The following is a 24,633-nucleotide window of genomic DNA, read 5'->3' as shown; positions in this document are numbered from 1 at the left end:
CCTAAAGCTGAAAATATAGTTCACATCCACGATGTTATCTTCAACGTGGAGAAGATGCATAAACAACCCATTATTAAGACAAACAAGATACGTATGATAGCATTCCAAGAGGATGGATACCCACCATACAAGCAACACATGCAACCAATCCCACATGATGTAGGGCTTGGACAATTAATAAACGTTTGGGTGGGATTGTCACATTTGGGTGGCCAACCTCACATACAAAAGGATAGACAATTAGAATAGCTAGATGCTTAGATTGAGCTAGCTTTGATCTACAAGAGTCTCTAGACCACATAAATATACACTTCATCTCTTGATTATGTCATGTTGATAAAATGTGGAGAACTGTCATCTTACATTGATATTGTGTGGCTAAGGATGATATTCATAAGTGAACGAGGCTATGCTATCAAAGATGGACTTGTTGGTTAAGAATGCTCCTTGAGAATTGGTTCCTTTGCCTAAGCAAGCATGCATTGCCATGAGAATGGGTCCACAAGTTGAAAATATCTCCATCTAATGCATTGCCCAAGTACAAGGAAAGATTGGTGGGCAAGGGCTTTAAGTAGGAGAAGAGCATAGACTTTGATGAGATCTTCTCACACAAGTAGTCAAGATGACCACTTACACATTGAAAATATATCCACCTAATGCATTGCCTAAGTATAGTGCAAGATTGGTAGGCAAGGGATTTAAGTAGGAGAAGGGCATAGTCTTTGATGAGATCTTCTCACGCGAGTAGTCAAGATGACCACTCACAACAACTTCTCTTCCTCACATTGCCGATTATTTCCTACTTGAGCAGTAAGGTATTGCACTGATTTTCTATTGTTATGGAGATCATCATGCTTAGATTCATCATGACGATCATGCCCAATCATAGTCATGGTTAACTCAACTTTGTAGCTACTAACACAATCTTTTTTGTGACCATAGTAACCTTGAAACACATCACAATCGTTCTTAATGACCAAGGCAACCCTCAACACATCACATTGATCCACAGACATTCGTTTCATATTAGCTAGAAGGGCTATCAGCTTGCTTGTAGAGTTTGTTGCCTTGTCCATAGAGTATCTCACTTTGCCCACGATGGGGATTTGCATGACGAAATTTGTACACAATAGCCAAAAGGGTTTGTTGTGAAATGCAAGGAATAGCTTCATATGCAAGCTCCATAAGAGCCTATATGGGATTGATGCAAGCTCTTAGGTAATGGTATCATAAGTTTGATTCCTTCATAAGATCTAAAGGATGCACTAGGATCAACATTGATTACTATTGATGGCAACCTTATAATCCTGATCCTTTACATGGATGACATGCTTCTTACTTGGAAGTCACACATGGATGTGGATACATTGAAGAAATGGTTGCATTGAACCCTTGACACGAAGGATTTGAGTAATGCGAGTCATATTCTTAGCATGTGGATTATGAGTGGCAGGCATAAGAAGGTTCTCTAATTATCTCCAGAATAGTACATTGTAAAGAACTTGACCATATCAATACAAAGAGAGGGAACATTATTAGTGCTTCATTGCCTCCAAACTTGAAACTTAGCCAAGAGGATCCAAAGTCAAATGGGCGAAAGGATGAAATGATTGAGGTATCTTCTGCATCTGTGGTTAGTATCCTGATCTATGCTATTGTTGCCACACGTCCAAACTTTGCCTATGCAATGGAAATGGTTAGTAGATCTATAACAAACCCTGACAAGAAGCATTAGAAAGTAGTAGAGAGTATCATACGATACTTGAATGACAGTAGAGCCATGTACATTTGCTTCAAAAGGAATGACATATCTATCTACGATACATTTCTTATTTACATTCACAAGAGGTGTAATCTCATGATTCTCTCAACTACAACCATGCACTACCTTATCTATCATTGAGGATAAATATGTTGTAGCCAATGAGGCATGCAAGGAATCCATATGGCTTGCTCTTCTATTGGTAAATTTGGGTATTATAAGAGAGGTTTCCATTTTGCATTGTGATAGTTAGAGTGCCATAGCACAAAATCTTGTCTTTCATTCAAAGAAAGAATGTTGAGGTGAAGTATCACTTCATCAGAGAGGTGCTCGAGGCCAAGAGATTGAGCTTATCAAGGTTCATACACATCATAAACCAACAAATATTCTCACGAATAGTTTATTTTCCAAGCACTTTGCACATTGTATAATGACAATAGGCATTGGATAATATCTTCATTGGCTATTTTCCCTTAAATGCAAAGTTGGCCTTCAAGTGGAAGCTAGTTGGGGTTAAGGCCAAATGGCTAAAGGCCAGGTGGCCACCCTTGTATAAGTACACATTGTACAAATTGTACAATCATGTATAAGTGAAGACAATGAAGAACAAGGGTATATTAGTACCCACAAAAACACTTATTGAGTTCTCTCTCTCTCTCTCTCTCTCTCTCTCTCTCTCTCTCTCTCTCTCTCTCTCTCTCTCTCTCTCTCTCTCTCTCTCTCTCTCTCTCTCTCTCTCTCTCTCTCTCTCTCTCTCTCTCTCTGCATTGGCTTTTGCATTCCACCATGCCTTCCTTATTTGCAACCTTTTGGAGAAGGAGTACCTCCTTAGAGCCACTCGAAGGATCCAAGAAAGTAGCTAGTGTGTCTTACAACCTTGAAGAAAAACCAAGTTGAGACCCAACAAAGCTTCTTAAGCATCATCCACAACCTTAGGAGATCACTCTTGAGGTGTTTTGCATCAAGGGTAGTTTTATGTATTAAAATCACCTTTGGAGTTCTTTGAGGTCTCAACTATGATTGCATCATCTCAAGGACTACTCTAAAGGATTGCACCTATCTCTCTTCTACATGCATTGGCTTAAATGAGAAATTCATTTGTATAATGTGGGGAAAACCAATGTAGGGGTTCAATTGAGTGCTCTTTTTAGGCTATCCAAAGCTTGCATTAGCTATAACATCTTAAGAACATTGATATTTCTTTGATGGATTGTCAAAAGGGGCTACCACATTTGCATAATGCTCGTTAAATCTTTTATGGGAAGAAAACAACATAGGAAAACATTTCAAGGAGGTCACTTTAGCAAGCAAATGTCACTCCTTCATGCATTTCACCTTTTCGAATCCACTTCAATTCCTCTCTTGTCACAAAAAATCCCAAAGTATGCAACCATTATTTCCATAAAAAGAACACTTACACTTGTTTTCATATAGCTTGCCCTACAAGATGTTAAGGAACATCATTTTGTGCTTCAATAGCTTCAACTTATCTATATTCTATGTTAATATATCATTTGGAAGAAAATAAGCACATGCTTCTAGACAAAGGGATGAAATATCTTGTTGATGAGGTATATGGAAGATAGGAAGTGCATTGGTCAAAATCTTTGTGGCATGATCATGAGTAACATATGACTCAATGACTTATGAAAATTCATTTTTACTATTACTTGCTTCCATTCATAATTGGCGATGCCCTATCTTGGTTATCTTGCTCACTTAATTTGATTAAAAAGATCATCAATGTGCATTGAGATGTTTCCATTCCTAATTGCAACCTTGTTCAATCCTTCTTATTTACTGACAATGTGGGTGAAGCAAATGGTGATTGACTTGCCTGATTAAATCCTCTTTCCAATAGGCATATATTTGCTTGGCCACCTCTTCTATTTCCATTCTTGACAACCTATAGAAAGGCTTGTTGACTACTTTTGTAGTTGGATATAAATAAGTGTGATGATGTGCTTGTCTTGTTGGATACAAAGTGGTAGGCTACTTAAATACACCCTTGTACTCTTACAAGGGCTTCTTAATCTTGGGATTAAATTTGTAGATAGAAGCCAAACTTCCAAGTTCTCTTGTGTCTTGTTTAGTTGAAATGATAGAAATGTGTTTTTTGTCAGACCATGTAATTCTACCTTATTTCTAGCATGCATAAACTCAATAATTAAGTGCTATGCATCCATGGTAAATTTCCCCTCATTGCTTAGCTAATCACATCCCAATGCCAGATCAGTTAGCCCTATCTTTGAGCATATAAGATCAAATGACTAATTCCCACTCTCGATTGCAAGTCCATACAAGCTTTTGGTAGTAGATTAGATGATTTCTCCTTTAGTGGATCTATATTCCAAGTTATTGTAACTCCCATCATGCCAAGAAACATTTTACATGTAGTTTTAAACCACATTTTTCTTAGGTATAGTTGTATGTTTTAGTTGTTTAGTAAAAGAAGATTCTGTGTTTCTAAGTGTTGACTAGTCGTATTTGGTAGTGGATCTCTCATTTTGAAAGATACAACAACTAAAATTGAAATTATGTGGCACACACACACACACACTCTCTCTCTCTCTCTCCTCTCCCCTCCCCCCACTTGTGGTGTTGTCGGTCTCCTACTTTGGTTACTATGATGCCTCTAACATTCAATGGACCTTGCAAAAGAGCTTTCTACCACTAGCTCATGATGCTAATATTCTTAGATCTCTTACACATGTTATTAAGTGGCTTGAATCTTTATCTGTCCTTAGTTCTTAAAGCCTGAAGGGTTGTTCCTTGAGACCATTTATCATGGTTATGTGCAATGTTTCTTTGTCCCTTTGCACACAATGTTGCATTATGCATACAAAGTGGATCCATGCTCATTAGGAGGAATGGGAGTGCCATGACTTGTGCTATATTGTAGTGTTGTAATAGTTGCATGTGTAGCACCCATGAGATTTGTAAGCACATTTTTATTCCATGTAACCATATTCATGATTTGCATGAATTTTGAAATGCACCAATTCTATTTGTAGGTTTGTTGAGAACTTTTTTGTAAGTAAGTAACTAGTGTTTGAAATTTGTGGTAAGGAATAATGTAGCATGCAAGATTTCTCATATATTTTGTGACGTTGGCAATGTCCCCAATATAAGTGGTGCCATCAATGCCTCTAAAGGACAACACTTGAAAGAGGAAGCTTTTTTAGGACTATTTGATTTACTTTTGTCTAGAGGCATTGAAGTACTTTTTATCTTTCTTGCATGTTTTTGCCATTTCTTTTTGCATGCATTCACTCTCTTGACATAACATTTACTCTCAACCTTAATTGATGAAACAATTTAGTAGTCCACAGTTCTCTTCTTTAAGTTCCTCCTATTTGAATCACTTCTCCCTCTTCGTGCAACTCTTATTATCTCAAACTAGCATGAGAGAGAGAGAGAGAGAGAGAGAGAGAGAGAGAGAGAGAGAGAGAGAGAGAGAGAGAGAGAGAGAGAGAGAGAGAGAGAGAGAGAGAGAGAGAGAGAGAGAGAGAGAGAGAGAGAGAGAGAGAGAGAGAGAGAGAGAGAGAGAGTGTGTGTGTGTGCATGTGCGCATATTTGTTTGTATGTGCGTGTATGTGTGACGGACATGCATGCATGTGTATGTGTTCTCACCCTACAAACTAATTGCACTTTGGACCTAGCAACACATGTTGGAGAACACCGGTTCATATTATAAGATGCAATAGCATGTGTTGGGTTTTCATGATCGTATCAGATGATATAGCTTCAGCCGTAGGTACTAACATTTGTGGAACCAAAGTTGCTTTAAATCCTTTAACTAATCAATTCTTCACAAACATTCTAATGTAGAGAAATTGAAACAACATACTTTGCCCATGCATACACTACATGATATTTGCATCCCTTGAGGTCCTTTTGTAAATTTTTTCATTGCATGATTATCTTGAATTCTCTCATTTCGTATAAATACCCCTTAACTTGAATTTGGGTCCTCCTTAATTTGAGAACTATTGACATTTTGAGTCTTGTTTATTGACTTAACTTAGGGCAAAAGTATATTGTGTTCAAGTTTTTGATCTGTCATCTGGCATGATAAAAGGATTCCTCTCATAACTCTAGTTTACTTTTTTCCTTTCTTTGGCTATCTTTAAAAATAAATACAATGATATAAAGCTTAGTACTTTTATATATTACCTATGAAGCATTGATTCATGAATCTTGAATGATTGTTAGATGTATAAAAAAGAAGAACAAGGTGATGTAATCTAAAGGCGATCGGGTTCTTTGATCAACACAATGCCCATGCATCATTATTAGAAGATAGAGGCCCCACACACCCTTATTCGGATGCATGGCCATAGTATATTCCTATGATTGACGGAATGCCAAATGTGGATTAATACTAAGGGGATTAGTTTGGAACAGGGAGACCAAGATTTGAACCAACTTTTGAGGCGGTGCCTCTCCCAAGGTAATGATATCTTACATTTTAAGAATGCCATGTGTTTTTGATGGGGGGTTTCAATAATTACTTTGTTGAGAGGCAAGTGGTCCATTGTTTGTAAAGGTAGGCAATAATGAAAAATAAAGGTTTATGTGAGAGAGAGTGTTCTCTCTTGGTATGTTTAGAGAGGTCTTTAATTTATGAATTTAAAATCCATTAAAGATTCCACTTAAACATATCAAAAGATGGGATGAACTCAAAGAAGAATAAAACTTGCCAATGGGGTCATAGCATAGTAGATTCGGTTGAGCTTCGAGGGTTCAACAAATCGGGTGCGTGAGTTCGAACCCTGCGCGTGGCATCTCCCCAGGTGTAAAACTATATTTATTCACATTAAAAAAGAAAGAAAACAAACTTGCAATTTTGCAAATCATGAAGGTTGAAGCCTTTTATTATTCAACTCTCTTGAATTTCTGAATAAGCAACATCTATACTATTAGTTAACGAGAGGTGGGGGGCGGGTGCCACATGGCAGCGCCCCACCTCCCCACAAGAAAAGGCACCCGCCCCCGCCCCCGCCCGCAAAAATCGCGCCCGCCCCGAAGCGCCGGAGCGAGTCTAGGTGCGGAGGGCCTAGTTGATGATCGGTGGGGATCATTAACATGGAGTCATCTGTCATCAGAGGCGTCTGGCACTCGACACGTGTGCGTGGCCACTGTAGGAACACGATCATACGTGCCGAGACGTACAATGTGATCGGTCCTGAGCGTGTCTGTCTCTCCCATTCAATTCCCATTCAACTCTCTCTCTCGCGTAACTGATCACACTTCCCCATTCTTACTGGACCTTTCTCAGGCACATTCCTGAGCTCATTTGCTGCGTACGGTGACCGCTCTCAGTGTCCACTAGTGAGTGTTTGCAAACGAGAAAGCAAAAGGTGAGGTAGAGCCACCAGCAACAGATCGCCAGCACATGATCTCGCTCTTGGACCCGAATCCAAGACACCCATCAGCAGCTGGGAGGCCCTGTTTCTTCCATAGCTGTAGGTTTTGTTCACTCACCTTCCCCATTAGCTTACAAACCCTAACATCTCAATCCCATCATGAAGATATGGATCATTTCAGCATCAACAACAATCATCCTGTCCTGTTCATGGCCCAGCCGCAGAGTTGCCCTGTGAGCTGGGAGTATTATGCCTGAAAAGACAGGGCCCTGTGATTGCATTGCGCCATGACCATGAGGCGTAGGCTGCTTGATACGCGGCGCCAGCAGCGCAGGCGCTTCCCTCATGTCGCAGCTGCGCTCGTTGTGGGCCTCTTCATGCTACTGTCTATGGTGCTGTTTGGCCATCATCACCGTGCCTCCAACTCTCCTTTACAAGAGCAGGTTTTTGTCCCTCACACTCGTTCCAAATTTTTTCTCATTGTTCATGTGTTCGCAGCAGATATTCCTGGAACAGAAAAAAGGGCTTGTGAGAGCACAGCAGGAATTCCTACTATCCTTATACATTGTATGTGTCAATACCTGAACATGATTTGGTTATCTTTCAACATAATGCTTGTGATGCTTATCCGATATCATTGCTAGTATAACTCGACAGTAAGAATCTTGATAGCAATCATAATTTCAGAGAGATGACATCGTTATTTTCATAATCTATAATAGCCCCCAAGGGTTGCATCTTATTCCCTCTATTGCTGTCCATCCTCATGGTGTCTTCTTTGACATCTCTCTTGCTTGGAGGACAATGTTTCCTCCTTCCACAGAGCATCCTTATCTACACTTGTTGCTGCCTAATCAGCTAGGATAGTGTAGTCATCCCCAAGCTTCGATTGGTGTCATCAACTTGACTCTGCTCACCTCAGTACCGGTCCCAGAGATGTGAGACCATGAGTCTCCATTGTATCTACATTGTTCATGATTTATTATTTCTATCCTTTTTTATGTTTTTGAGTTCCAAGATTTTGAGGTATACTTTTGTCCAAATTGTAACTCAGATGAGAAGAATGCTATGGCAGAAGGGGCTAGGACTGAAGCTTGATCTTTAGTAAGGAGAGTACTATTGCCCCTGATTGTAGATTGTGTAAATTTTTCATATGATGAGTTTTCAGGTACCTAGAGGGCCATTGATAATGCATGAGTGAGCACCTCCCCCATACATATATTTAATAGGTGAACATACATGTATTTAACATTTGTATTTTCTTTGTTTTTTGTGCTCAAAAATCTTGAAAAGCAACCTTCTAGGATTTTTGCTTTCCTTTCTTGAATGACTTGCTTTTTGCGAATAATTTTTAAGGTCTATCTAGTTATTTCTAAAGCCTAAACCATACTTCTAGTTTTGTAAATATATATATTTTCTTCTAAGGCCATAATACAAAGGTTACAACAATAATCAACAATCTTGTGTATGCAAATATGTGTACCAATGGATAATAAATTTTCTTATTAATGGTTTACAAAATAGTAATCCTATGCGCCAACGATGCTTCATTGATAAATATAAAAATCATTGATGTGCATGAGTTTGGCAACCTAACCTTAGGAAAAATATGGACTCATGTTGGTTTGGTTATTATCCTTCAAGACATGTATCATGAATGTCAATTTATTGTGTCTCATGATGCATGACATTTTATTAGTGGTGGCTCCAAACACACTAACTTATGTAGGGGCTTATTTGCGTCTTTGCAAGCCATGCAAAGGGGGAGTTTTCATTTGTGTCAATATTGCTTCTTATTTGTTAAGGGTCTTGGTAGTGTATATTTTGTGATAGAGTCAATGGTAAAAATCTCTCTTAAGAGGCTCGGATAACAAAGGCATTGTGCATGATTGTCATGATGGAGATGTTATTGCCAAACTTAGGATATTGATAAATGGGTTGTATATGTAACATGCTTGATGTTCATGCTATTATTGTATATATCTTGGGTTGTAGAACTCATAGTCAGAGGATATTTTTGTTTAGAGTCATGTTCATTCAACCTTAGTTGATGAAACTTTTGGCTGCATTTAATGTTGGCTAACTTGACCATTTATTGATATTTGTTCGGTCTATGTATTGGTGTCTCTCCTCCAGTATTGATGATTTAATTATACGAGCACATTGCTTGTTGGAGAGGGAGATTGTAGTAGTCTGCCAGTTGCCCATAGTGTGTGCCTTTGTTCACACTCGAGCCTTTGTATATGGATTCCATTTTTTGAGGTGATTCTCTTTGAGTGCATGCATTCTTGCTGTTGTGCTTAGTTCTTTGTATTTACAACAATTCTATTAGCTTTATTCCTTTTCTTTTGTTGCCACACACCATTTTGACATAGTATTAAAGTCCAAGTTTCTTGGTTTTGGTGTTGGTTGTTATATGTGACTGTTGTCTTAGGTTTGATCGCACGTATATATTACGCTAGAGTTTGCATTTTGCTACTATCTTGGTTTGCTCGGCTTGGGTATCGATTTTTATAGTAGGATGGTAATGTTGAGCATCAAGGTGGCCTAATTTTTCAGTGTTGAATCTCATTTTCATTTATCAAATATCGTTTTCATATTAGCTGTTGATATTTTGATATTCTATGTAGTTATTTTTCACTTATTTTTAAAGACATTAATTCTTCAATGTGCGTTTACAACTTGCTTATGCTTTCAATGGGCCAGCTTGATCTCAAAACACCCTAAGGGAGGATCACTTGTGTCAGTTGTGCTTTTGTCACTACTCTCTTGTTTGAGGATGCCAAACTCGCCAATCGAGAATTGATAGCTCTCATAAGAATATGAAGGGAGAGAATGATAGGATTATAGTAGTGAAGAAAGAAACTTACGTAATGTTTCTTAAAGTACGAAACGTTTCTGAGAGTAAAAAACGTGGGCGTTTTTAACTTTTTTTATTTTTTTGGTGAGTTGGAAACCAAAATATGGTTTTTTTGATAAAAACTAATGGGCAATGTTAAACAGTTAAAGGCTAAGAAAGATTGAAAGCAAACACAGAGTAAAGTTATCTATTGGCTGTCTTTTAGTGTCACAGATAGTATGATGGGCTTTTAGGCAAGACTATTCGAAGTAAATACAAAGAACAAAAAGCTGTAGCTCAAGTCAAGGTGAATCAAGTGAAAAGAGGGAACTTGCCCATTAATGATTATATCTTGGAAGATAAAGAGTATTGTGAAAGCTGACTTATTAGTGTGGTAGTTGATGATGATGATGTTGTGCATTTGTTAGATGGACTTGAAAATAAATACAAGAGCTTAAGATTATCTATGAATGGGATGATATCTTTGATTTTGTAGACTTTATTTCAATGTTGATACTTGAGAAGAAGAATCTTGGCTTGGATTTTTATTCTTCTTAAAGTAAGAACAAGTCTAAATAGGTGTTTTACTTAACTAGAAGAGGTAGAGGTTGTGACAAAGGCCAAGGTGGTAGTTATGGTCAAGGTTATGATGCATAGCAAAATAGAGGAGGATAGTCTTGAGAAAGGGGGAGCTAAAGAGGGCAAGTTGTAGGTTCTAATAGGCAATAGAATTTTGGTGATAGCAGAGAGTGTTGTCATTGCTGTCAAAAAGGCTATATTTTTAAAAATTGCTTAAAAAAGAAGATTGAAATTAGAAATGGGAAAAAGTAGCAAGGTGACTATGCATCCAATAGTAGAAACAATGATGACAGAAGTGAACAGTTGTTTGTTATGCAGCACTTTATGAACACCATGATTATTGATGGTTCATCAAAGAATGATGTATGATATTTAGATTCAGGTGTCTTCAACCATACGACTTCTCATGGATAGTGGTTTAGAGAGATGTGCAGTCCAGAGTCTCCAAGCTATTGGAGACTGAGAATAATATATCTCACTCCATTACTCATGTTGAAAATGCTCATTTGAGTATGTAGGATGGTAAAACTAAGAAGTTGGTTAATGTGCTACATGTAAAAAATATTATAAAAACTTGGTTTTTGTTAGTCAGATGGTAAAATAAAAATTATAAGTTCGATTTATCTCTGATGATTGTAATGTAGAAGATCTTAAAATGATTATAGGTTGATTGCAAAAGAAAAATGTGTTGGTAGATTGTTTACTCTTGATGTAAGTCTACTTGAAATGATGTTAGATATGCTCAATGCCCCATCCTCATAAGGTGCCACCAATGATCCATGGTGGTCAAAGTTGTAATGCCCCCATTATGAGGAGAAGCTATATGTGAGCCCGGACATTGGTTGAGTCCTGACTTGCATGTCAGATGAGGTCTATGTGACCGGATGGCAAAAAGGTGACCGTTGTGGGTCTAATCTTTGGGTTAGACAGACTAATTAAGCTGGTAGCAACTCGAGGCACATTGTATCGAGTTGCAAGGTAAGAGAGTTATCAGGGGCCCTAGCCGATGGTAAATGGAATATTCCCTAGAATATTCCTTGGCCAACTAGTGGAGGTGTACATGGAAGGTCAATAGACATATGGGCACATGGAAGGTCAACAGACACATATGCATATGGAAGGTCAACAGACACATGGGCACATGGAAGGTCAAGAGACACAGGTGCATATGGACGGTCATCCATCATGACCCCTCTTTCACAAGCTATAAAAGCTAAACCCCTTCACAGCCATCTATTATTCATCTTTCACCCAGTCAGGGTTGTTCTAGCTAGCCTTAAGCTCTTCACCTATCTTCTGTCTAGATTGCCATCTAAGCTTCACAGTGGAATCGCACGGGTGGACAGAGCCATCTTTGTATCAGTTGTTTGGAGATAAAGAAATTTTGTTATTCTCCTCTTATCTGTTGTGTACTCTCTATCTCTTTCTCAGATTTTGTTCGCTACGCCGTGTAATTTTTACATGGTATTAGAGCCCAGGTGTCACAAGACTGTGACAACTAGTACCTTTTTGTTGATTTCTTTATTACATATTTTATTTGGTTTTTCTTTGTGGAAGAATCCCTCTTGAAATCTAAATGCCTGAGTTGCATGGCCAGGATGTGAAACGGACAGGAATGTCTAGTGAGTCAAGACTGGACAGTTAAGGTCTAGTACAAGTCTGGAAGAGACTGATGGCACTGTAGATTGACAAGCTTGGAAGAGACTTGTGAAAGTGTATATGGACAAGTGTGTTGAAGAACTAGCCTGGAAGAGACTAGTTCAAAGTGAAGATGGACAAATCTTCAAGAGATTAGTCCATGTGAGGTCATCAGTGGAAATTCATTTTCAGTTGAGCTACATTACAAATTTGGATGTAGCCATGGTTTGCAAAGATGGTCAAAAGACTAGTGGGATGCAATGGAAGCAACTCCTAAATTTTAGGGAGTTACTATTTTGGGATCCCAAAATCTGTTCGCGTCATTATCTTCGTTTTTGTACGAGGATTAATCCTCTGGTCTGTGTCGAGGTCAAATTTTGAACCGAGGATGGAGAATTTTAGACCGAAAGGTTTAAACAGGAAAATTGTTACATGTATGCCATGTGTCACAATTTGGGCAGAGAGGGCAGCACAAAAACGAGTTTCAATGCATGGGGGGCTCATTTTTGTGAAAGGGAGATGGATTGCTGCAGATGGAGAGCTTTTGTGAGCTGGTCTACCTTGTCTATGATGCACAGAGGGCTGAGCTTGCTTCCTACTCTCTCTCTTTCTCTCCCTGACAGTATGGTTATGTTGCAGAATCAAGGGCCTTTCTTCTGATTCAGAGGTATTTCAGAGCCTGATTGATGTCAGAATCAAGGGGCACTTGGCATAGATGATGCAGAACAGTGCTAGGAGCAGTATGAACTGAAAACAGGTTTCAGAACAGGTCTGAACCAGTAATTACAGTGGGTTGAATAGTGCAGGGAATAGTATGAACTGAAAACAGGTTTCAGAACAGGTCTGAACCAGTAATTACAGCAGGCTGAAATGGTCAATTCAGCACTCCAACCAGAAGTTTCAGACTTGGGCAGAGTTTCCCTCCTGGTCTACTTGTTTTAGGTCAGTAATTGTACTGTTATGCTGTCAAATTTCACCAAGAATAGGTGAAAGACAGCCCATTGTACTTTCTCATTTTTAAAAATAAAGAAATACTGCAAGGGGCGCCTAACTTAGGGGCCAACAGGGTGTCTGTGTGGCAACAGGAGCATTCTAGCTTCCTGTATTTCTTCTTGATTCTGTGTCTTTAATTTCAGGTAAAGTGGGCGACTGTTAATTGGGTGAAAGCATTTATGTATTTTGGTTTTACACTATTGCCCTTTCCAGTGAACAGGCCGGTTACATGGTTCCATTGCCAGAATCGAATCACTTTTTCCCTAAAAGAGTGAGCCAAGGTTGGTTTGGGTGTAGACACAGAATTGTGCATTATGGCTGATAGAAAGGAAGACACCAGAGAGGAAGCATCTGCATCACAGGAGATCCCTGTTGTTCATGAGGTGGGAGAGTCATCTAGACCTCCACAGTTTGTTACTCCTCCTGTCATGGTTGAGCCACAAGTTCTTACGGCTTCTTCTATGGATGACAGTTTCAAGACTCAGTTAGTTGCTGCTGTGAGTATGTTTACTCAAGTGATGCAGAATCCAAGGTTTTTGGCATTTTTGCAGCCCCCCTTCCTTTACATCAAGTTGGGCAATTTGCAAAGATTTCAGATCCAATAGAGGTCCAGGATAAGGGTAAGCATGCTGCAGATTCAGTGGAAACACCAAGGCAGCTTGCGGAGTCAATGGAGACTCCAAGATTGGTTTCGACTGTCCAGGAACAGGTGGCGGAAACGCTAGTTACACAAGCATTGCCAGTTCAGCTCGCCACTTTATAGCAGCCAAATGTTGGCCTAAATGGATAGGGAAACAATTTTCAGGCTTTACCACAGGTTTTCCCACCGACCTCTGTACATCCTGGGTACTTTGGAGGTGGATCTGTATTTCAGAGTATGGCTGGTTATGCGCTTGGAAACCAGATTTATGTACCAGGAACAGTGTTTGGGGGTACACAGGGTTTTATGCCAAACCCCATGTATGGTAATATAGGCATGCAGCTTGGATTTCAGGGAGTTCAGGGCAGTTTTGGCATGCCACAGGGCACTTTTGGTATGGCTGGTTATCAAAATCAGCAAGCAAGTATTGTGTCTACAAGCCCTGTAGTCAGTGGTCTGGCAACTCCCATGCCACCTGTTAGTGTTCCTATGTTACAGGCATATCCTACGGATCCTTTGATGGCTCATGAGAAGCCAAAGCCATACAAGGAAGGTGGTGCAACCGTATAGTTTGACATCTTTTTAGGATTTGAAGATAGGACTAAGGCTCTCTCTTTCTTACAGCAATTTGATGCCGCATTTGCAGGAGGGAACTTTACAGAGCCTTCTAAGGTCCGGAAAGTTGCCACTTTTCTTAAGGACAATGCTAGTCAGTGGTGGAGTACATTGTTGATGCAAGGACAGGCTCCTGCCACTTGTACTTACTTTAAGCAAGTATTTGCTTCTGCTTGGTTGACCAATGAATTTGAGATCGGTGTTATGTCAGCTTGGCACAATTTGGATGCATCTAAATGCAAGGATCTGGAAGACTATAACAAGAAGTTTTGGGAGGCTTTCCTTCCAGTCACTTCATACAGGGTTGTGCCATTGACTGAGCAGATAGAGAAATATTGTTGTGGGCTGCCCAAGGAACTCCGGAATTATTGTACAAAGACAAAGGTCACCACTTTGACTTAGTTAATTGAGAATGCCAGTACAGGAAATGCATTATTGTTGGGATAGTCAAGTGGTTTTGGGGGCAGCATTAAACAGGACAAACCTGAGAAATTTTCAGCAAAGAAGCCATTTGGTAAACAGGTTTCTCAGATTTCTCAAAGCACAGGTAAACCTTGGCAGTTCAAGAAGAAGCCAGCCAAGTTCTTTGGACAACAGTCAAAGGACCAGAAGAAACCTTTTGTGCGCAAGTCTCTTGAAAAGAGAAAGGCTTTAATGGCTGAGAGGAAATGCTTTATCTGTGAGCAGATTGGTCATATTGCATCTAACTGTCCGGACAAGAATAAGAGACCAGCTGATGATGATAAAGAGGACAGGAAAGGAAAGAAGCCCAAACCTTCAGCAGGTTTAGTGCCAGATATGTTGGGAGACAAGCCACACTCGGATGCTAATGAGCTCTGCAGAGCTTGGGGTAAAGTTAGGGATCAACATGTACTCATTTTCTTTGATCCAGGAGCTAAGGCAAACTTTATCTCACCAGAGTTGGCTTCTACTTTGGGCATCAGAGCAGATGAGATGGGCTACACAGCAGCGGCAGGGTTGGCATGTCCTGGTCACTCAGAGTCTGTGACACCCATTCTTGGAAAGCTGCGTCTTCATATACAGTTTTATGTTGATGCAGAAGAATTTTATATCATGCCACTTGAAGGCTATGATGTCTTGTTGGGAATGCCATGGATGTTCAGAAAGCATGGTGTGTTGGATGCCTTTAACAAGACACTGACTTTGGAACATAGGGGAAAGACTCATGTGCTTGATGTGAAGCTTAAAGGAGAGTCTGTACCTGTTGTATCGTCTTCTGCCATTACATCTGTAATAAAGAATCATCTTTTTGCGTACTTGATTTTTGCACGTGATGTCAAGGAAAATGATAAGTCAAATTTCTCTATGTTAAATAGAGATAGGTCTTCTTTCTTGTCTCAGTTCAGTGATTGTTTTTTTGACTCATTACCATCACAATTGCCACCAGAGAGGTCTGAGGATCATGCAATAGATTTGGTGCCAGGCAGTAGCCCGCCAAATAGACCTCCGTATAGGGTTAGCGCAGCCCAACAGAAAGAGATATTGAGCTAGGTGAATGAGTTGCTAGAAAAAGGGCTGATTCAGCCAAGTTCATCTCCCTTTTGCTCACCAGTGCTCCTAGTGCAGAAGAAGGACGACTCTTGGCGCATGTGTATAGATTATCGAGCATTGAACAAGAGTACCATCAAGAAGAGGTTCCCCATTCCAAGAATTGACGACATCCTTGACCGTTTGGAAGGAGCGTCAATTTTCAGCAGGATAGATTTGAAGAGTGGATACCATCAGATCAGGATTAAGCAAGAGGATGTGGATAAGACTGCATTTAGGACCACGTTTGGTCTCTATGAGTTCTTGGTAATGCCATTTGGACTTACCAATGCTCCTGCAACGTTTAATCGAATGATTGACAGGATTTTTCGTCCATGCAGGCAGTTTGTTGGTACATTCTTTGATGACATGATTGCCTTTTCGAAGAATGAATAGGAGCATAGAGAACACTTAAAAGCAGTCTTTGATGAGCTTTGCAGTAATAGGTTGCTTATCAATGGCAAGAAGAGTGAGTTCTTCTTGGAAGAAATCCAGTTTTTGGGGCACATATTGTCAAAGGATGGTGTCCGAATGGATCCTGCTAAGGTTGAAGCGATTAGAACATGGCCAGATCTGAAGACTGTCCATGATGTTAGAAGCTTCTTGGGTTTGTGTTCTTATTACAGGAGGTTCATTCACAATTTTGCAGAGATTGCTTCACCTTAACATGCTTTACAGAAGAAAGGAATCCCTTTCCAGTGGACACAGAAGGAGATTTCAGCTTTTAATCTTCTTAAAGAAAAGATGACTTCTAGTCCAGTGATCATTCTGCCAGATCTTAGGAAGTCATTTGTTATCCAATGTGATGCCTGTGGCAATAGCATTGGTGCAGTGTTAATGCAAGATGGCCGGGTAGTGGCTTATGAAAGCAGAATCTTGCGAGGGCCAGAAAAGACTATGCAGGTCTATGAGAAAGAATTGTTGGTTGTGATTCATGCGCTTTCTAGTTGGAAACACTATCTACTTGGGGCAGATTTTGTTGTCCAGACAGATCATTAGACATTGCGTTATTTCTTAACTCAGACTAAGCTGTCAGAAAAGCATATGCGTTGGGCAAACTTTTTGTCAATGTTCCATTTTTAGATTATGCATGTGGAAGGCAAAAAGAATGTTGTGGCTGATGCTTTGTCAAGGAAGCCACAAATTTCAGCTGTGTCAATTCCTTATCATCATGAGCTTGATGATATGAAGGAACAGTATTCTGATGATGAAGATTTTGCAAGGATCTTTGATCAGCTTATCAACGGACAACATCATGAGCATTATCTTCTCAAGGATGGTTTCATGTTGATGCATGGTAGACTATGTGTGACTATGCCATTGAGACGGAAAGTTATGACAGAGAGGCATTCTCCACCGTATGTAGGGCATCGTGGTATTGATGCAACAGTAAAAGCAGTAGAGACATTCTTTTATTGGCCTACTTTGAGAAGAGACGTAGATGCTTTTGTGCGGCAGTGTTTGATTTGCCAGAAGGTCAAGTTTGACAGGCAAAAAACACCAGGGCTTTTACAGCCATTGCCTATTCCAGATAAACCATAGGAAAGCATAGCTATGGATTTTATCTTTGATCTTCCAAGGACACAAACAGGAAATGATGGGATATGGACTATTATTTGCAAGTTTAGCAAACATGCTCATTTCATTCCTGTCAAGAAGAAGATAAAACCAGATCAGATGGCACGTTTATTTATGTGCAATGTCTTGAAGTATCATGGTATGCCTCAGTCTATTGTCAGTGACCGTGATCCACGGATGACAAGTCTATTCTCGAGACGCATATTTGAGAACATGGGCACAATGCTTAAGTTCTCATCGTCATTTCATCCATAGCCTGATAGACAGTCAGAAGAGGCAAATTCTACTGTCTTGGATTTGCTTAAGTGCTATGTGTCAGAACACAAGTCAAAGTGGGAGCAGTATTTGCCTTTGGTCGAGTATGTATACAATAATACTGTGCATTCGTCAACAGGCAAATCCCCTTTTGAAATTTTTGAAGGTGGTAAAAAGGTTCCTCCCATTTTGCATACAAAGGATAAGATCTTTCAGGGAGATCAGTATGTGCAGAGTATGGGTGAAATGTATCAGAGAGTGAAGCATGCCCTTGAAAGGACTCAGGCAAAGCAAAAGAAAGCTGCTGATCATCACCGTCGTGAATTGATATTTTCACTTGGTGATTGGGTACTATTGCGGTTTGAAAAGGCACGCTTAAAGAAGCGGAAAGGCAAGGAAAGTCTTTTCACTAAGCTTTGTATGCGATACTATGGGCCTTTTCAAGTAATAGAGAAGATTAGTGATGTTAGCTATAGGCTGAAATTGCTTGACAATTGGAAGATTCATAATGCTTTCCATGTAAGTCTTCTTAGACCTTATGTGGGTGATGTGCCAGAAGATATGCCAGCTGAGGAACAGCCCGAAGTTGAGGAACTTGATGAAATTCTTGTTCCAGAACAGGTATTGGCACACAAGGAAAGGAAAGTGAAAGGCAAAGTTGCTAGAAGGTATTTGGTTAAGTTCAAGAACTATCCAGCTATAGATGCTAAGTGGATGGACGAAGGTGAACTTGCAGAGTCACCTAATGTGTTGGAACTTTACCTTGAAGCATTTCGCTTGCAACCTACCTTGACCCCTTGTATCTCTAAGCTGAAATAGATTGTCAAAGTGACAATCGCTCAAGAAAGAAATTATGTACAGAAACAGATTTTGTACAGGTTAACACTTATTGTGTCCATATGGTTTTCTCAATGCTAAAGAAGTAAGTATTGCTTGCAAGAATACAGTTTTTACTTCTATTGAATTGAATACATGTTCTAACAATGGTTACTCGATCGGGCATGTATTCCATAAATTGACTCAGTGGGGATATCATTTTGATGTACCGGCCACTAGATCTCTAGTCAGGGTGATGTGGAGTCATCAAATGAGAATCTGCCACTATGGGGATATCATTGTGGTGTACCGGCCACTATATCTGGAAACAGTGATGTGGAGTCACATGATGATAGTCTGCCATGTTTCACAGTTAGAACATACATGTGTTAATAGTGTGTTCAGTACACAATGTTGACTGATAGCATGTATGTGTTGTACATGTGCTGCCAAGTGTAAGTTCACTGGGTTAGCTGGAAGCCTATATGATATTCATGCAAACGAGGACGTTTGCAATTTCGAGAGGGAGGTATGTCACAAGACTGTGACAACTAGTATCTTTTTGTTGATTTCTTTATTACATATTTTATTTGGTTTTTCTTTGTGGAAGAATCCCTCTTGAAATCTAAATGCTTGAGTTGCATGGCCAGTATGTGAAATGGACAAGAATGTTTAGTGAGTCAAGACTGGACAGTTAAGGTCTAGTACAAGTCTGGAAGAGACTGATGGCACTGTAGATTGACAAGCCTGGAAGAGACTTGTGAAAGTGTATATGGACAAGTGTGTTGAAGAACTAGCCTGGAAGAGACTAGTTCAAAGTGAAGATGGACAAATCTTCAAGAGATTAGTCCATGTGGGGTCATCAGTGGAAATTCATTTTCAGTTGAGCTACATTACAAATTTGGATGTAGCCATAGTCTGCAAAGATGGTCAGAAGACTAGTGGGATGCAATGGAAGTAACTCCTAAAATTTAGGGAGTTACTATTTTTGGACCTTAGAATCTGTTCGCGTCATTATCTTCGTTTTTGTACGAGGATTAATCCTCTGGTCTGTGCCGAGGTCAAATTTTGAACCGAGGATGGAGAATTTTAGACCGAAAGGTTTAAACAGGAAAATTGTTACATGTATGCCATGTGTCACAATTTGGGCAGAGAGAGCAGCACAAAAACGAGTTTCAATGCATGGGGGGCTCATTTTTGTGAAAGGGAGATGGATTGCTGCAGATGGAGAGCTCTTGTGAGCTGGTCTACCTTGTCTATGATGCACAGAGGGCTGAGCTTGCTTCCTACTCTCTCTCTTTCTCTCCTTGACAGTATGGTTATGCTGCAGAATCAAGGGCCTTTCTTCTGATTCAGAGGTTATTTCAGAGCCCAATTGATGCAGAATCAAGGGGCACTTGGCATAGATGATGCAGAACAGTGCTAGGAGCAGTATGAACTGAAAACAGGTTTCAGAACAGGTCTGAACCAGTAATTACAGTGGGCTGAATAGTGCAGCGAACAGTATGAACTGAAAACAGGTTTCAAAACAGGTCTGAACCAGTAATTACAGCAGGCTGAAATGGTCAATTCAGCACTCCAACCAGAAGTTTCAGACTTGGGCAAAGTTTCCCCTCCTGGTCTGCTTGTTTTAGGTCAGTAATTGTACTGTTATGTTGTCAAATTTCACCCAGAATAGGTGAAAGACAGCCCATTGTACTTTCTCCTTTTTAAAAATAAAGAAATACTGCAAGGGGCGCCTAACTTAGTGGCCAACAGGGTGTCTGTGTGGCAACAGGAGCATTCTAGCTTCTTGTATTTCTTCTTGATTCTGTGTCTTTAAGTTCAGGTAAAGTGGGCGACTGTTAATTGGGTGAAAGCATTTATGTATTTTGGTTGTACACTACCGCCCTTCCCAGTGAACAGGCCGGTTTCACCAGGGGGCTCTAGGTATCGAAGAGTGCGCAAGAGGCAAAGGCTTCAACAGCAAAGAGAAACGATGTCGTCTTCCGGGAGCGGTTGTGGCGCCTCAGGAAGTGGTGCAGGAGGTGGTGTTGTTGTGCGAGCTATTCAAACACTGAGGATTCGTCCACCAATCTTTAACGAAGGCAAGTTAGATGGTACAAACTACACCTTGTGGAAGTTCAAAATTACAACTATCCTTGATTCTTATGAGCTTTTGGGGATTGTGTTGGGGATTGACGTAGAACCACAGTCTACTCCCCACCCATCAAATTCTAGTACGATGATTCCTCTGAATGCAGATTTTCTATGAGCTTGGAAACGAAGAAATGCAGATGCATTGTGTATCTTAGTTACAAGCTATTCTGACTTTGATTCAACATACAAACAAAGCATCAGAGGCTTGGAATGTACTGAGAAGTCAGTATGAAACACGAAACTAAACAAGGATTCAAAACTTGGAGAATCATCTAGCAGTGGAAAAGTTTGCTGAAGGAGAGACGGTTGAAGCATTCATCACTCGGATTAAGAATCTGTATCACCAGATGGCTGGTGCTGGGATACAAAATACTAGCGAAGAGCTAGCTCAGAGGTGTCTTCGGATTTGTCCACAAAAGTTTGATGGACTAGTAACTGCCCTTAATACTTAGGTGAGACCTCAAGCTTTGACATTTGAGGAGTTTTGTGCATTATTGATGGAGAAGGAGTTGAGGCTGAAAGCTCGAGAAGGAAGCAACAATGGAGATGCTGCATTCTCTGCCAATGCAAAAGGCAAAGGTGGTTTCTCCACAAAAAATGATGGGGACAAAAGGAAGAAGGGCGGTAAGAAGAAGTTTCAAGGAGAGTGCTTCTATTGCAAGAAGAAAGGATATGCAATCGCAGATTGTCATGTCAAAAAGTCAGATGAAAAGAATGGCATCCTTAAAAGTAAAGGGAAAGAGAGAGCCAATATGGCTGAAGCAAAGTTGGAGTTATTCATGGCGACCATTGAGGAAGTGTGCTCCTCGGCGCAAGTAGAATCTACCACTGACTCATGGGTGTTGGATAGTGGGGCCTCCTGTCACATGACCAACAAGAAAAGTCTATATAGTTCTATGCAGCCTCTACAAGAATCCATCACTGTGACGGTTGGAAATGATGCAAAATGCCTTGCTGCGAGCACATGTACTATTTCTTTTGTTGCTGCAAATGGTGAAGTCAAAAAGCTTTCAGATGTGTTGTATGTTCTTGAAATTAGGAGAAATCTATTATTAGTTGCTGTCATAAGTGATCTTGGTCATGAAGTGAGGTTCAAGAAGACAGGTGTAGAAATTCTTGACAGTGCTGGCAAAATTGTTGGCAAAGGAGAAAGAAAGAATAACTTGTATGCTAAGTGCTCTTACAGCCACCGCTGGAGTGGGCACAAGTAAGCTTTGGCATGAAAGGTTTGGACACATCGGATTTGCAATGTTGAAGGAGATGCAAAAGCAAGGTATGATTGCTTACCTACCTACAGTGACTAAATTGAAGGAACCATGTGAAGCTTGTATGATGGGCAAGCAACAGAGAAAGGCATTTCCACAGGAAAGCAAGAATAGAGCACAGGCTCCTCTAGAGTTGGTACATGCTGACTTGTGTGGTAAGATGCCTACACATGCCTTGGGGGGATCTTATTTTATGTTGATTGTCGATGACTACAGTAGGAAGATGTGGGTGTATTTCCTTTGTGATAAGGCTCAAGATTTTGGTAAGTTTAAAGAATGGCTAAAACTTGTTGAGAATGAAACATGGAAAAGTGTGAAGAAATTTAGAATAGATGGTGGTGGTGAGTTCAACTCAAAGGAGTTTGAAGACTTTTGGAAGAGCAAAGGGACCAAGCGTCAATTGAAGACGCCTCATATACCTCAGCAGAACGGTGTTGTGGAACGCAGGAATCGCACCATTGTGGAGATGGCAAGATGCATGTTAAAGGGTAAGGGATTGCCTAACCATTTTTGGATTGAAGTTGTTAATACTGCAGTCTATATTCTAAATTGGAGCTACACAAAGGCTCTTAAGGAAAATACATCTCATGAGGCTTACACTAGTAAGAAACCATCTGTCTCACATTTCAGAATTTTTGGATGTGAATGTTATGCACATGTTCCAGATGAGAAGAGAAACAAGTTAAAACCAAAAAGCAAAAAATGTATCTTCTTGGATTATAGTCATGTGTAGAAGGCTTACAAATTATATGACCAAGAGACAAAGAAGATCATCGTGAGCTGTGATGTGGTGTTCAAGGAGGAGCCGCATACAGTGGAGGAGAAACAGGCAAGTTCTTTCACTTTATCATCAAGCGAAGTAGTTCACTATGAACCTGTCCCGAGCGCTGTCCCTATCCTTAAGGAGGAGGAAGCATTATCTTCAGATGATGAGGAAAAAGTTCACCAACTTGACATCACCCCACCGGAAAAGCCATTGCCGTGTTGGGTGAAGCAGCTCTATGACCACAATAATCCTATGCCTGCATTTGTTGAGGAGAAGGCAGACGGACCAAGGAGGTCTCAGAGAATAGAGGAGCAAAGGAGGGCTTCTGCTCACATAGTCAATATGGCCTTGATGGTTGAGATTATGAGAGAAGTAAAGGAGCCAACTAACTTGGAAGAAGCACTTGTAGATCCAGCATGGAAGGCAACTATGCAAGCCGAGTATGACATCATAATGAAGAATGACACTTGGGAGCTAGTGGATCGGCCAACAAAGCGGACGGTTATTGGCACCAAGTGGATCTGGAAGGTAAAGTACAAGGCTGATGGTACCTTAGAAAAGTACAAAGCCAGACTGGTTGCCCAGGGATTTTCACAGGTTGAAGGGTTTGATTTTCAAGAGTCATTTGCCCCAACTGTCAGAATGACCACTATTCGCATAGTACTTGCAGTGGCCGCCCACAAGCAGTGGTCAGTTTACCAAGTGGATGTTAAATCAACGTTCTTAAATGGTGCTCAGCCACCAGAGTTTGAGGCCCCCCATTCTAAGAACAAAGTGTGTAAGTTGAAGAGGGCATTGTATGGGCTAAAAGAAGCCCCCAGAGCATGGTACGAGCGGATAGATAAGTTCTTTTTAAGCTTAAACTTCAAAAGATGTGCCTCAGATGCTAACTTGTATGTTTATAGGGATGGTAAAAAGTTTGTAGTGATTGTCCTATATGTGGACGACCTTCTTATTACACGTGACTATGAAGATATGATCCACCAAACTCGAAAGGCTTGGAGTTCTGAGTTTGAAATGACAAACTTAGGCTTGTTGCACTATTGTTTGGGGATTGAAGTCTGACAAGAGCCAGGAAGGATCTTCATCTCTCAGAAGAAGTATGCATGGGAGATCTTGAAGGCGTTTGGCATGATCGAGTACAAGGAGATAGCTACACCTATGGAGGTGAATGCAAAGTTATCCATTGAGGATACATCAGCACTAGTAGACATTGGGAGGTATAGGAGGTTGGTCGGCAGTCTGATCTACTTGTGTAACACCAGACTAGATATCAGCTTTGCTGTTGGTGTTTTGAGCAGGTTCTGAAACAAACTTTATGAGAGTCATTGGAAAGCTGGGATGTGGGTGCTCAGATACTTGAAGGAAACTCTTGACTATGGTATCACATACAGTTCCGGAACTTCTCTTGTGGGGAATTGTGACTTAGATTGGGCAGGAGACAGTGATTCCATGAAGTCTGTTTTTGGTTATTGTTTCTCTTTAGGTTCAGGAATTTTCTCATGGATTAGTAAGAAGCAGCCAACAGTGGCATTGTCTTCTACCGAAGCTGAGTACAAGGCAGCTTGTTTTGCTGCATGTGAAGCAGTATGGTTGAGAAGGAATCCTATGGCATATGGGAGTGCAGGATGAAAAACCAACTGTGCTGAGATGTGACAATCAGAGTTGCATCGCCATTGCCAAAAATCCAGTGTTTCATGCGCGCACCAAACATATAGAGAAATAGTATTACTATGTGCGCGATTTAATCGAGGATGGAATAGTGGAACTGGTCTACTATCCAACAGAGGAGAATGAAGCGGATATCTTCACCAAAGCACTTATGAAGGAT

The 24,633-nt window shown here is 40.4% G+C and overlaps 2 protein-coding genes across 2 annotated transcripts in view; both read left to right on the top strand.

Moving 5' to 3' along the window:
- The first annotated feature begins 6,852 nt into the window (after positions 1-6,852).
- The window catches only part of LOC148026441 (hexosyltransferase GAUT11-like), a 54,562-nt gene continuing 36,781 nt past the window's right edge, over positions 6,853-24,633 (top strand). Inside the window, exon 1 of the mRNA XM_087690879.1 lies at positions 6,853-7,574. Coding sequence (XP_087547005.1) covers positions 7,419-7,574 — 156 coding nt within the window. The 5' untranslated portion in view covers positions 6,853-7,418. The remainder of the gene's footprint in view (positions 7,575-24,633) is intronic.
- LOC148026442 (uncharacterized) lies at positions 17,900-18,721 on the top strand. The gene has a single exon (XM_087690451.1). It carries the CDS (start codon positions 18,054-18,056, stop codon positions 18,633-18,635), a length of 582 nt encoding a protein of 193 aa, XP_087546577.1. The 5' UTR covers positions 17,900-18,053; the 3' UTR covers positions 18,636-18,721.

The sequence above is a fragment of the Lygodium microphyllum genome, chromosome 13, assembly GCF_053477565.2.
Source record: "Lygodium microphyllum isolate KBCC chromosome 13, Lygodium_microphyllum_v1.1.10, whole genome shotgun sequence".
NCBI classification, from domain to species: Eukaryota; Viridiplantae; Streptophyta; class Polypodiopsida; order Schizaeales; family Lygodiaceae; genus Lygodium; species Lygodium microphyllum.
Note: the sequence above shows the minus strand (reverse complement) of the source record. Positions and strands in the feature narration are given on the sequence as shown.

Excerpts from the sequence above, each read along its gene's own strand:
- LOC148026442 (XM_087690451.1), top strand. The coding sequence starts at position 18,054 with ATGGGTGAAATGTATCAGAGAGTGAAGCATGCCCTTGAAAGGACTCAG.